The 13538-nt window shown below is 29.0% G+C and overlaps 1 protein-coding gene across 1 annotated transcript; it reads right to left on the bottom strand.

Annotated features, from left to right (window-relative positions):
• Positions 1-1195: 1195 nt before the first annotated feature.
• LOC113858376 (dof zinc finger protein DOF1.1-like) lies at positions 1196-3300 on the bottom strand. The gene has a single exon (XM_027491004.1). The coding sequence runs from the start codon at positions 2855-2857 to the stop codon at positions 1931-1933; it is 927 nt and encodes a 308-aa protein (XP_027346805.1). The 5' UTR covers positions 2858-3300; the 3' UTR covers positions 1196-1930.
• Between the last annotated feature and the right edge of the window lie 10238 nt (positions 3301-13538).

The raw sequence follows: 13538 nt of genomic DNA, 5'->3' as shown, positions 1-13538 counted from the left end.
ACATTCACTTTTTCACACATGGTTGCTGAATTTGAGTGGTCCTAAATCTTTTACTTTGTTCAATACAAATTTACGTTTGCATTGTGGTTGGCTGTGATTCTAATAATTATGGGAGCAGTTTAAGAAATTTGATAATATTTTAGGTCAAATAGTTAATTTAATCAATATTAACTCAACACATTTCAAGAATTTTAATTTTAAAAAAAAATTCTATACTGCAATTAAGGGTAAAAAAGAAAATGTAATTAAAAGAATTTTATGTATTTCTTTATACAACTTTTAATTAGGTAAAAAAACATAGAAATGCATGCATTATATATGAGATAGGTGTAAAATCTAGAGTTCTAAACTTCTTTTACAAAAGTAAATAATTGAAATGGAACATAGAGTGTTAATCAATAATTTCAAAAGTGTTTTTTGTACAATTACATTAAGGTTAATTTTTTCATTTATTTGTGACTCCACCACTACCAGTGCTAGTAACGTTTTAGGTACTACATAATCCCAAAGAGAAAGATTGGCTGTTGTGCTGTCGTTTACTGCCCCAACTTGCAAGGTGACTCAATATTTTCAAAGTCATAGTCATAATATATAAGAAAACGCATGCGTGTCTCATCAGGATGATTAAGCAGATGGTTAAGGTAGGCTTCATTCTTCACATGCATAAAGTACAAAGCTGCCACTGTTTACCAATTAATCAGATTATTCAAATGTAAGGATCCCATTAATCAACTGTTTTTTTATTTATCGCTCCTGATTTACCAAGTTAGACCTCAATTTGATGAGAAATATATCAGATTAATCTTTAAAACTATGAACATTAATCAATTTAAGATTAGTTTAAATACATAACTTAATTTAAGACAAAATTCTTTCTTCTAAGAAATTTATGCAGTTGTCTGTCCAAAAATAAAAACTTGATATCACTATTTATGTTGTCAATTAATCCTTATCAAACAGTAATTTTAATTTAAAAAGTTATAAAATGATGATTATTTTAGTCTTTAAAACTACAATAATAAAGACTAGAATGATCTACATTTATTACTTTTAAAAATAAAAAATATTTTTTTATTGCTTAATGTTTATAATTATAATTTAAGAAACCAATTTTAATGTGTTAATCTTGTTCCAGTGACATTTCAAAACCGTCAGAATATCCTGTATAAAAGGGGTCTACCATTGTTCCACATCTCTTTAATAATAGAAGAAACGACAATCAGAAACAAGCCTTGAAAATATGGTGGCCCCAGATACCGTACACTATTGACTATTCTATTACATTGGAACAAAGATGAAAACACCATGTGAACTAAAATAAAAGTCCCCATAGAAATGATCCAGAGGGAATAGAATAATATAATAAACAACTGTGCAACCAAAATTCTTTCAGTCTCAAGATTAAAGAATGATTCTCAGGAGTGGTGGTGGTGATGAATCACAAGCAATGACATTTGTATGATAATATCATTCCAACATATATACATATCCAAAGAATCTTCCATCACATTCTGTCAGTTCAACAGTGCTATAGCTAGCATACCCCATATTTATAATCACCCACATCACAAAGCACTCACAAAATCCTATATTGATAAATAACTCTAGACTACTATGCATACATTAATACACCATTTTATTAGAGATTAGAGGAAATGATAGAGAAATGAACAAAGAGGCAAACAGAGAGGTTACAGCTAATTAGAAATTTGAGACCGGTTGCTTGAAGCTGAAGCTGAAACTAAAACATGACAGCTCCAAAAACTGCTCTTTGTAAGAATTAACAGGTGCAGAAAATAGCAGCACAGATTTAAACAAGAACACTTACTAATAACCTGTATGAAACACAAAACAACCCAATTAAATTAAATAAACTAATCTATGGACAACACTACCATATATATGTTGCTTTTTTCTTTTCTTTTGGATCTCAAGGTTTGATATCAGAATCATCCCAGGGATCTTTTAGATCAGTTGAGACCAACGAATCAATGTCCTCCCAATTCCAATAGTTTGAAGTTCCCATGCCACCACTTGTTGCTGGTATCTCCCATGGATGTGTGTTAGTGCAGCCAGTGCTAGGCATTATGCTGTTCATGGTTGGTTCCTCCATTGTTTTGAACACTTCTCCATAGTTATAAACATTGGAGGATGTCAGAGATGTTGACACTGAACAAGGGTTTGTGTCAAAAGAGGAGATTGTGGTTGAGATAGGGAAGGGTAGGCTTTGGATTTGAGGAGGAATTAGAGGCAAAGTTGAGCTCAGAAAGATGCCATTACCATTACCATTATTAGCATTACCAATACCAAACTCTTTGCTTTGTAAGTCTCTGGTGTTCATCGGATTCTGTTGTAGCAGCAAAGGTCGTGGACGAATTAGAGCTTGGTAGAGAGAGGAAGGCATGCTTTTGTGATCACTCAGTGATAGAGGAGTTTGAATTGTTATTTGGGTATTCAAGATACCATCCATGTTGCCAATTGAGGTGGTGGTGCAAGTAGAGGTTGTGGTTGGTGTTGCGGTGGTGGAAGATGTTGATGTTGGGGTGATTGATTTTTTGACCCTCTTATTCTTCCTGCCACCACCAACTGGAACATTTCGTAGAGTTCCACCTTTAGTCCAGTGCCTCTTGCAAGCCCTGCAGAAATGGCGAGGCTGAGATTTGTTGTAGTTGTTGTAGTAACAAAATTTGGTGTTTGTAGAGTCACATCTTGGGCACTTCAAAGACTCTGATTGCTGAGTTTGTTGCTGTTGTTTCCTCATCAGATGAGGCTTTGGAAGCTCCAAGTTTTGAGCTTCCAATAAGGTTTGTTTCCAATCAAGTCCACTGCTTGAAACCTGCTTAGAACTCAAACCCATATCTTAAATTCACCCCTTGATAAAAGCTCTAATAACCAGAAAAGCAATATATAAGATCAAACGATGAACAAAGAAAAAAAAAAGCAGCAAATTTTAGCCCTTTGATCTAGGTGCTAGAAGAGAAATCAATCTGAAGGATAACAAGAGGATAATATTGTTGGTGTGCAAGTCTAAGGAAATTGGTGACTTGGAGGGGTTTATTGGAAGGAAATGGCTGTGAAGTGGAGAAGAAGTGAGCATGTCTTTTATTTGATGTCTATATCTAATGCCTATTTATGATATTATCTATCTGTGAAAAAAAAGGACCAATAGTTATAAACAAGAAGAACAGCGGAAATTACTTGAAGGTTGTGTGTGGTGAAGGGTTTGATTACTGTTTGTGGGGTTGTAATAGCAGACGAGGCAATCCTATAAATTTTAGTGCAGACTTTTGTAACAACCTACGAGTTCAGTTTTCTCTCCTCACTCACTAGTATTATAGAATTGGAAAGAGAAAAAATACTTAACCCCTAAGGTGAAGGTGGGTGGTTGACGCGTGGAACATTTTAGGCCGTTCGTAGTGCGCTCTGTGTGTTTTAGTTGTAAAATGGACGTAGATGTCCATCATGTTATTTGTGGTCAGTATAATAATAATAATTTCAATTTATAAACCTTTCATCGTCTTTCATATATCATTAATTGTATATTTCATGTATTCAAACCTCATTATGTGTATAGTTTTGGGTCAAGGACTTGTATCTTTTTTACTTGAAGACACTTTGTGATCTTTAATTTTATAAAAAGAAACGTTCAACAATGTTTTAACAACAATAATAATACAATTAGAAAGACTTGGGCAGCAAGGGAAATGCAAAGTTGGGAAAAGAAAAAGAAGGGAAGTACACTACGGTCCATTGGCTAAATTTGTTTCTCTAATGAATTGCGATTAGGGGAAAGGGTGAGGCAGTAACTGTGGGGCCAAAGATGCTTAGTGAGGTTAAAAACAGTTGGCAGACGCATGGTGGGTAGTGGGACAGAAGGGGCAAAGAATAGAGATAGTGGTGATTGCAATTTGTGATCTCATGTCATGTGATTACATGTAGCAAGTTGGAGATGTCTATGTGTTGCATGCACGTGTTAAGTTTCATGTCTACGGAATGTGCATATCTCTATGTGGGTGTTGCTTTGTGAACCCATATATAATATGTTGGCTAGAGTGCATAAATTAAAACAAGACCTGTTTTGTGGGGTTGTGCCTCTCTTATAATTCGTTGCTAATTACTCAACATAGATTTAGCTCCATGCAGCATGTAGGACTTGTTTGGATGTTAGAGATAGGATAATTGAAGTTGCAGCAATTATTTGAATGTGTGAAGGACAACTACCAGAACAGATTTTGATGGTCAGAGACATCACAAGATTCCCAACTACTCCCAGTCAAATAACTCCAACCTTAATTGATTTCAAAACAGGAAGTGGGAGATTCTACTTTGAGAAATACTGATTATATACTTTCTAATGAGTTATTTATTGTGAATATTTGATTTTACATTATCTTACTAATACTTTTCTTATTTATTTTTTAATATTTCATAATGAATTTTTAAAATTATTAGTAAGATGTATTATTACTCATTGTTATCATTGGTTAACATTTATCAAGACTTATATATAAACTGAATCTTACTAACAAATGTCTCAAAATGATTACTGGTTAGCATTCAATATATTTCAATATTAAATATTGTTAATTACTTAAAATATGTTAAATGATGTAGTTTTTTTAAATATTAGTATTTATCTATAAAATTATGAATAAAACTCATTAATTAAAATATGGCTTGTATGATTTCATAAATTTCAGCGAATTTTAACGAGTGTCACAAAAATGTTAGAAAATATGCTGTTAATATTTTTTTACATTAAAAATAAAATCCTTTAATTAGTTATTTTAAATTGCATATTGCATATTAAAAACATCTAATTGAGAGGGCTGCAATGCTGCATCACTGTAAATTAAATTTAATATAATTCAGAAAATTAATACATCTAATTTTTCATTGGAATGTCCATAAAAAATAAAGTAAACATATGCATAGACGTATGTAGATCTGTGTGTATATATCTGGTTTAAAATATTGTAAACAATAGAATATAGACTTTTAAAATGAGCAGTTGTTGTCAATTTTGAACGTCTGAACACAATTCAGGTACATTGGATCAATAGCAGCCCGCAGTTTTAGTCAAAGAATAACCAAAGTGTCACATAGACGCATTTGAATTTCACAATATGACAGGAATGCATCAGAATGTGGATTTCAAGGTTTTATATATATATATATATATATATATATGAGACAGATTTTATATTTAATTTTGAGTGTTTCATTTAACTTATATCTAATGGTTAGTGAAGTAATAAATTATAACTCATTAAATATAAGTTAAATGATAGGTTCAGATTGAGTATAAGAATTTTTAGATTTACACTAATGTAAAAATTTTTTTCTCTTTATATATATAAAAAATTAATTTGTGATAAATATAAATGGTATATTTCAATTGATTCTTTGTTTACCTCTGTGAATATTGTTAGCAACATGTTATTTGATTTTTTATAATATAATGTTTATTATTAGGCAACATTTTATGTTGGTCCAACTAAATAATTTGGTCCATTAATTGTCTATTATTATGACCGGCATTTATTTCCATTGTTTTTTCCTAAATAAAATTATTTACTATTGAAAGCAGTCCTTACCCATAAATAGCAGCTAGAACTCCTCCTTGATCCTAATTAGAAATGGAAGTGTTTGACACACTTTCTCATTAATTAAGTTTGTCAATTTGATCCTATTCATCCAATGGAGAATGCTTTTGCATTCCGAAATCACTTTAATTAAGTAAACTAAGGCATGATTATAAAACATATGGCTCAAAAATAAAATAAAATTATAAGCATGAATTAAATAGCAATCAATGAATTGAAGAGGAAGAAATAATCACACCATAATTTCTCCAAGTTGGGCGCCAAGGATTAAGAGTTGAGGACCACAAAAGGCACATGCAAATATATAATTAAAGGCACGATTAGGGTGTGGAATCACAGTTAAAAACAATTAATTAAAACTTGACCATTTTGAAAGTATGATACGAACTTTGAAGAGAGAATGTGCATGGAAATCAATCTTGGTCGGTTGGTTAGGTAAAGGGTTGGGGTGGTCGATTGCATCAAATTGAAGAAGACAAAACAAAGAATGTTTGTTGGACATATTTGAAAATGACACAGTGAATTAATTAAATCCAAATTGAACTCTTGAGTAAGGGAAGAGTCTATTATGTCCAACTAAGATGCCACTTATGTCCATCAAACTACTTTACATTAATAATTCATTCTCACTAATTAATCCATTAAAATATTTGATTAAGGATCCAAAGAATAGATTCGCGTGGCTGTGCTTTGGTGACTCTTGCTGTTGCTGGTGGAGCCAAGCAACCACATGGTTCTATTTTCATAATTAAAATTACTCACTCGAATCAATTGTTTCTTAGTCAATATATTGCTATTGCTTTGTTTAATTGAAGGAATAATTTGCTTGCAATCACGAGTACACATGTAGCAACATCACTGGGGGGTGACTGGGCCACCTGATGGACCACTTTGGCAATTGATGCTTATTCCAGGTTGGAACAAAGATTTTCATGTTCATTTTTGGTTTTGTTTATCTTGTTGGCTATGTCCTACGTGACTATATTTGACATTCTCTTGCTACTTTTCTTTTGTGACTTGATCAATATGTTGCTTAATGTCTAGGTAGTTTCTCTGTCCATTTTTTTATTGTTAATGAAAACTTGGTGAGATGAACTACTTTCAAAACAAGTATTAATTCAACAGTTCCTACCTTTGCTACCATGTGAAAGTGATGTTATTCTATGATGTATAATAGGTGTTTCTTCATCAAGTGGAATATGGAACCAAAGTTATTCCCGCGGTATGTGATTTTTGTAAGAGAATGAAAGTGATATAGTGATTAGTATAACACAATGGACAAAGGGGTGAAAGTTACATCAATGGATATGAGAATCTGTCTTTAACATATGCAGTAATGAAGTTGAAATTATGAAAATTCGGAAGAAACCCCTCAGGAGTTGGGGCTATATGTTAATGTATAGTTTAATTTTACGAAATCACAATTTAAATAAATCTCATTTTAATTCTTAAAATTATAAATACTAATTTAGTAGCACTTACAATATATTAGTATTTTATTTTAAAATAAATATATATAATAATTTTTTTAATAATATTATACAAAAATTATTTAGAATTAACTTTATAACTACAGATATTATATATCAAAATGATAAATATTTAACTATATTAAATAATTTTAAATACGATTTATTTTAAAATATCTTTATCGTATAGCGTAAAAAATTAATTAAATATTAATAATTAATATATAATAATAATAATAATAATAAATTTAAGTGATAAGTATCTTAAAAGTAACTTTAAATTTTTAAAAAATAATAAAATAAAATAATTTTTATAAATAAAAATATAAATACTCACAAAAAATCTAAAAAATAAGTAAAACTAAAATTATTGCAGTTATAGAAAGTGTAATTCACTTACCATTTTTAGTTAATTTTAATTTTAAAACATAAACATGATAAATTGTGAAGGAGTGTATCTTAGTAAATATTTATATTTTTTAAATAATAAACTCTCGTGATTATAAAATTTTTATTTTTAATCTTTAAATTAACTTGTAAAAAAAATTTAATTTTATTTCAAGCAAAACAACAGTATAAAACAATACATAATTTTTACAGAATTAAATATTAAAGTAAATATTTCAAAAAATAACATGATAAACACTTCAATTTCTTAAAACAAGAAGTTATCTATGACTCAAATTTTGGATATATTCATTCTTAAATAATGAAGTACTATTTTTAAATTCACTTAAAGTTTTATTGAAGTACTATTTAATGGATATTGTTCATTCCTGAATAAAATATAATGACACGATATTCTTAAATCTAATTTTATAAAATAAAATTTTATGAAAAAGGATATTTTTTTGGTTTTAAAGTAATGATGTACTATAAGTCTTTTCAAAGGCTCCATGTGAATAATAACATATTGACATTTATCCGTCCAAAAATTGTAATCGCTTGGCTAATGCAGAATGATGTACTCCATTCTACTGTAGGTGAAGGTTGTCGTGTGTCAATTCAAATTTATATCACATCATAAAAAGTACCATATTATTGCCACAGTACTCATGTTACATCGTCATATTAAATTTGTAGTAAACAATAAAACAAAATATAAGCCATGATTTATATAATCCTCAATAATTCAACAGGTTGCATACTAAGGAGCTTAAAATATAATATTCTTGAAAAATAAATTACATTTTTCTGCTTGCAAATATTAATATCTACTTTATGTGATCCATTTTTACTTTCACAAAAAAAAAATGTGATCACTTTTTTTTATAACTCTTGATAAATGTTGTAAAATCATAAGTTGAGGCCTGCGATAATAATGTTATTAAGGATATTTATTCAAACTAGGCATGATCCTTATAACTCATGTACACGAAGTCATCTTTTTTCTAGCATGTTTACAAGCTTAAAATACATTTTCATATATAAAGACTTCAAGGTTAAGTAATATGGGATATTAAAAGTACTTTTGAAATACAAATAAATTATAACAATTTCTACTTATTTTAAAAGAATTTTGAATAGTAATTAATAATAAATACTATTAATAAGAAGAAGAATTAAATTTTTTTTTTACCAAGTTATATTAAGAGAGTAAATATTATCGTTCATGGTGTCTTTTAAATTATAAATTAGACTTAAACAAATAAAACATAATATACAGTGTATGGGTGAAATTAGATTTCTATGAACTAATACACTCTAATATTTAGTAAATACTTATTTATCACATTACACTTCACAACTCTTTCTATTTTTGTTGTTTTGCGCAAATAGGTCAAGTGTGTGCTTAGTGATTCATAAGTGTTTTAGAAGTTTTGCTTTAATTTCATACAAGCGACTCCACTTAATATTTATATAGGTAAGTGATTTCCTTATATGTATATTGCATTTACACACCACTCGTAGAGGATATAAAATTTATTAGGAGCTTTAAAGTGTATCCTCTCTTTCTATACAACCTAACACTTCTTAAACCATAGGAATGAAAAAATAATTAATGTTAGTAGAATTAACCTTCTTGGTGGGATCTCCTATCACAAAGGTTGGGTTTCTATCATAATATGTGACTTAAAACCCATTTTTCCTCGATGTTTCGTAAACACATTTTCTTTCCATTGATTTTGTCAAAGAATCAGTCAAATTCACTTCTAAACCTCACCTTACATAATAAATGGATATAATTCTATCTTTTAGCATTTACTTACTATTATAAGAATTATTTTTCGTAATAGCTATTGTTGATTGATTATTACAATGCATAGATACTAAATGTATTGGTTTTGAACCAAGTGAAATATTTGCTCAGAAGTTTTTCAACCACTCAGCTTCATTACTAACCAACCAATAAATAATGGATGAACATGATAAATAAGACAATGAATCGTAAAAAATAATACGTGTGGTAAAAAAAGATAAAAAAATATTAACAAAGTTAATATGACTAACAAAAAGATTTATTTGAAACTTTTGAAAATTTAAAAAATCACTATGAATCAAAATAAAGTTGAAGGGTGAAATTGAATGTAACCATTAAAAGACGAAAATACTAATTTTGTCTCAATTTTTGTTACAACATGAAATATCCATTGTCAAAATAAAAAAAAAAAAAAGGCTAACACTAAAAAAATGTTATTAACTACTTTTAAGACTTAAAAAAAATTTTAAAACTTGTCCTACCAAATAAAATATCACCTTTGGTGTTTTTTGAAAAGAAAATATTATTGACAAATTTTTAATCCTAATCTATAAATTCTCGGCTCCATTCTTCATTCATAGTAGATTGCAAGTGAAAAATTTATATTCTTATATGTTTTGATGAAAAAGAATGAGTGCAAATGTAATAATATACTTTAATGGTGAGATTCTTAAAAATACGAATAAAGGTATGACATTTAAAAGAAAAAAAATCAACATATATCTATATTTCATACAATATATTGTTTGAAGAACTGAAGTAATGATTTAGTCAACAAATTAAAGTTGAGACTTCAAAATTAGTGGAGAGAATAACCTATAGATTCAATCTCAAATTTTACCAATTTTATGTCATCACTTTGTTATTATTGATTGACAATGTCTAGATTTAGAAACTAAAATGTCCAACGAATATGAAAGTTAGAGACTCATGTGACTTTTTTAAATTTTAAAAGACTAGAATATTTAATACTTACTATCTCAAAAATCAAAATGAGAGTTTAGTCTAAAATTTATTAAGATAAACTAAAAGTAGTTTATGATAGTCATTAGTTCTTTTAACAAGCCTTTAACCATTTATAACTAAATCTAATGGTTAAGATTTATCCCTTTTATCTCATATATGAAAAAAAATTTCTTTCTAGATATATTAAATAGGTGATAAGATCAAATGATATTTTGAATGTCAAACTTAATTAGTTTACAAAAATTCACATAATTTAAATACTAATATTTTGTCATTTTACTATAATTTAATAGATGATATATTATTTAAAATAGACTAAATTAGTATATTAGTCCCTCAACACTAAGTTTTGTTTCACTAGTTCTTTCACTCTCTTTTTTTTATTTTAATCTTTTAACTTACAAAAATATTTTAAATAAATTTTTTATAAATTTATTGAAAATATTAATTTTTTTCAAAAAATTGTTCATCTTTCTCTCCCTACTCTTGTTGCCCCTAATCCATGCTTTAATGATTTGTTTGTCTCTTCCTCCTTAAAATTTCAACAAATTTTTTTTTAATTTTTCCTCCTCTTCTTATCTCTTATCCAAAATTTCACATGTTCTCTTTTTAGATTTGACAAAAATCTTTAATTTGTCAGTGATACTTTTGATATCTTTAGGATTGTAAGAGAAGACAAGAAAAAAGAGAATGATATCTCACACAAATAAAGTATTAGCGACCGTTTTAATGAAGACAAAGGTTAGATGCCATCGTTGTTAGCTTGCTTCCCATTTTTTCCTATGACTCCTAAACATAACTATAAAATCTACCAAAATAAAGATTTTTTTCAAAATTAAAGATAGAGAAACATGTTGTTGGGACATGGATGAAAGATAAGAGGAGGACAAGAAAAAAGAAAAAAAGAAAATTTTCTTAGGAGTTTAAAAGGGTAGAGGAACAAGTCCTAGAAGCATAGATGAAAAGTAAAAAAATAAAAAATAAAAAAAGAACAAAAAATATTTTTTGTCAAAGTTTAAATAGAGAAAATAGATCATAAATATGTAGATGAAAGGTAAAAGAAGAGAAAAAAAAAAGAGTTTGAAGGAAAAGAGAAAAATGAGTTGTGAAGACAAAAATAAAAGATAAGAGGGGGAAGAAAAATAAAATAAAGTAAATCAAAATTAGTTAGAATGTATTCTGTTATCATCAAAGTTTACAAAGAGAAAAAAATGATAATAATTTTTTAATAAAGTTAATGTTTCTCACCAAAAAAAAAACTTATTTAAAATACTTTTTTCGAGTTAAGAAAATAAAATAAATTAAAATTATTTATTTATTTTAATGTCTGATATAACTGTAAAATATAAATAAGTAGTAACATATTTAAACATGTTAACATCATGATATTTAATGATTAACTTTATGAAATTTAATATTTAAATTTATTAAACACTTCAACAAAAGTTATTTTTGAAATAACTTTAGTTTAGTTTGAAACTTTGAACAAACTTTTTGATAACTATTCATAGGAGTGAAAATAATGAATAAAAATAATTGAACTTTTCTTATAACTTATGTTTATTTTTTTTAGAAGTTACTCATTTAACTTTTATAAAATTTTTAAAATATAAATTATTTAAAAAATATATGTTTTTATTGTTTTTTTTATTAATTTTTCTTATACTATATATATGCGCGCGCGCTAGATGTGAAAATATATTTATGTCATTTTCAGCCTAATCCCTGAATGAGTTGTATGTTAAAATAGCTGACTAGGAAAGGACGCTCTACCTAATTATGCAGCACTGAGATGCAAGCGTCCAGAAGAAGAGGATGCATGTTAATGATGCCATGCCACAAAAGCATCACGATCGAGGTTAACGAGTGAAAGACACCTGCAGTGGCCGAATCTTCCATTTGATACGTACCATACATGGTGGGGAAAGCTATCAAATATGTGGGTCTATATCTAGAAAATTAGGACACCAAGCCATGACCAATGGCTTCACGTTTCTGACCTTTGGATTGAACGTTTTGTCAAATGAAAAGGAGTAGTCATGTGTCAAATGAGCACAAATGTTACTACATGTAACATGCATCCATTTGCATTCTCAAATGAGACCCTCTTATTTCAAACTTTTATAGGTGTAGGCGGTGATGGCGGTGGGACAAGAATATGATAGCACACATACACGTAGTTCTACAGCCAGGGATCTGAGTAAGGAACAAGCAATAAAGATTTGATTGAAAGTGGAGCCAAGCTCTGTTGCTCAAAGAATAATGGCTTGGATAAGTCACTAACTAGATTGGACGGCTTCCAATAATTTCTAGGATGCCACAACACCTTTCAACAATCTTGGTGGAACAAATTTAGTAGTTTGTCAATACATAAATAGTAAGGAGTGTGCGAGCAAATATAAAAATTCTTCTCTTGTTTGGTCTGTCGCAGAGGGCATCCCTGTTTTCATATTCTCAGTGGGAATCATTCAGTATGATCAGAGGATAACTTTATTTCAGTAACGGTGATCGCGCAACACAACTCGTAATCTAGTGCACTTGAATTACTGTGCAAATAGACCCATATGTCACTGACATGATTTTGGCATTTTCTGCTGAACTGCACCTCACCGGGCTTGATTTTAGATTGAATCACATCGATTCATACCTGGGAATTAAACTTCTTCACTTCCCAATGAGGCTAAGGCACTGGCCTCATCCACGTGTTTACGAGTGCAATTTAGAAGACAAAACACAACTATTAAAATTATAAAATAAATGAACATGTAACAACAAAAAAATGCTTGTATATTTACAACATCATGAAACTAAAATCTCAGCCATTAATTTTTTTTAATCAATGACTATAGTTAGTATTTTAACATCAAACAAATCTGTAAAACTAAACCCTAAGACAAACAAAAAGCAAGAAGATATATAAAGTAGAAGGGCTAAACACAATACTATAAAAACTCTTCAAAAAGGAAAGCAACTTTTATGGAATGAACAAAACCTCAATGTAAATCCTTTATAAAACAAATTAAAAGGAACCCTTTTAAGGAAAAAAAAAATGGGAACTGACAAGACTTGATCGACCACGTTGCCTCATGAAAATAAAAAACACATTTATTATTATTATTTTTTTAAAATGATTCCCAAAAGACACATCTGTCCTTCTCACATCCCTCTACCCTACCCACAGTATTTCTAAATAGAACCAGAATCATGATCTTAAGTTTTAGTTTGAAGATGGAAAAGTGGTAACAAAGGATTGAAAATTACAAGTCGGGATACTTTCTCGAACCTGTTTGCACCAAC

Source organism: Abrus precatorius, unplaced genomic scaffold (assembly GCF_003935025.1).
Source record: "Abrus precatorius isolate BTA unplaced genomic scaffold, Abrus_2018 Scaffold2, whole genome shotgun sequence".
NCBI classification, from domain to species: domain Eukaryota; kingdom Viridiplantae; phylum Streptophyta; class Magnoliopsida; order Fabales; family Fabaceae; genus Abrus; species Abrus precatorius.
This window is presented reverse-complemented; position numbering and strand designations above follow the sequence as displayed.

What these genes read in the sequence shown, in the direction of transcription:
- LOC113858376 (XM_027491004.1), bottom strand. Translation starts at nt 2,857, where the DNA reads ATGGGTTTGAGTTCTAAGCAGGTTTCAAGCAGTGGACTTGATTGGAAA.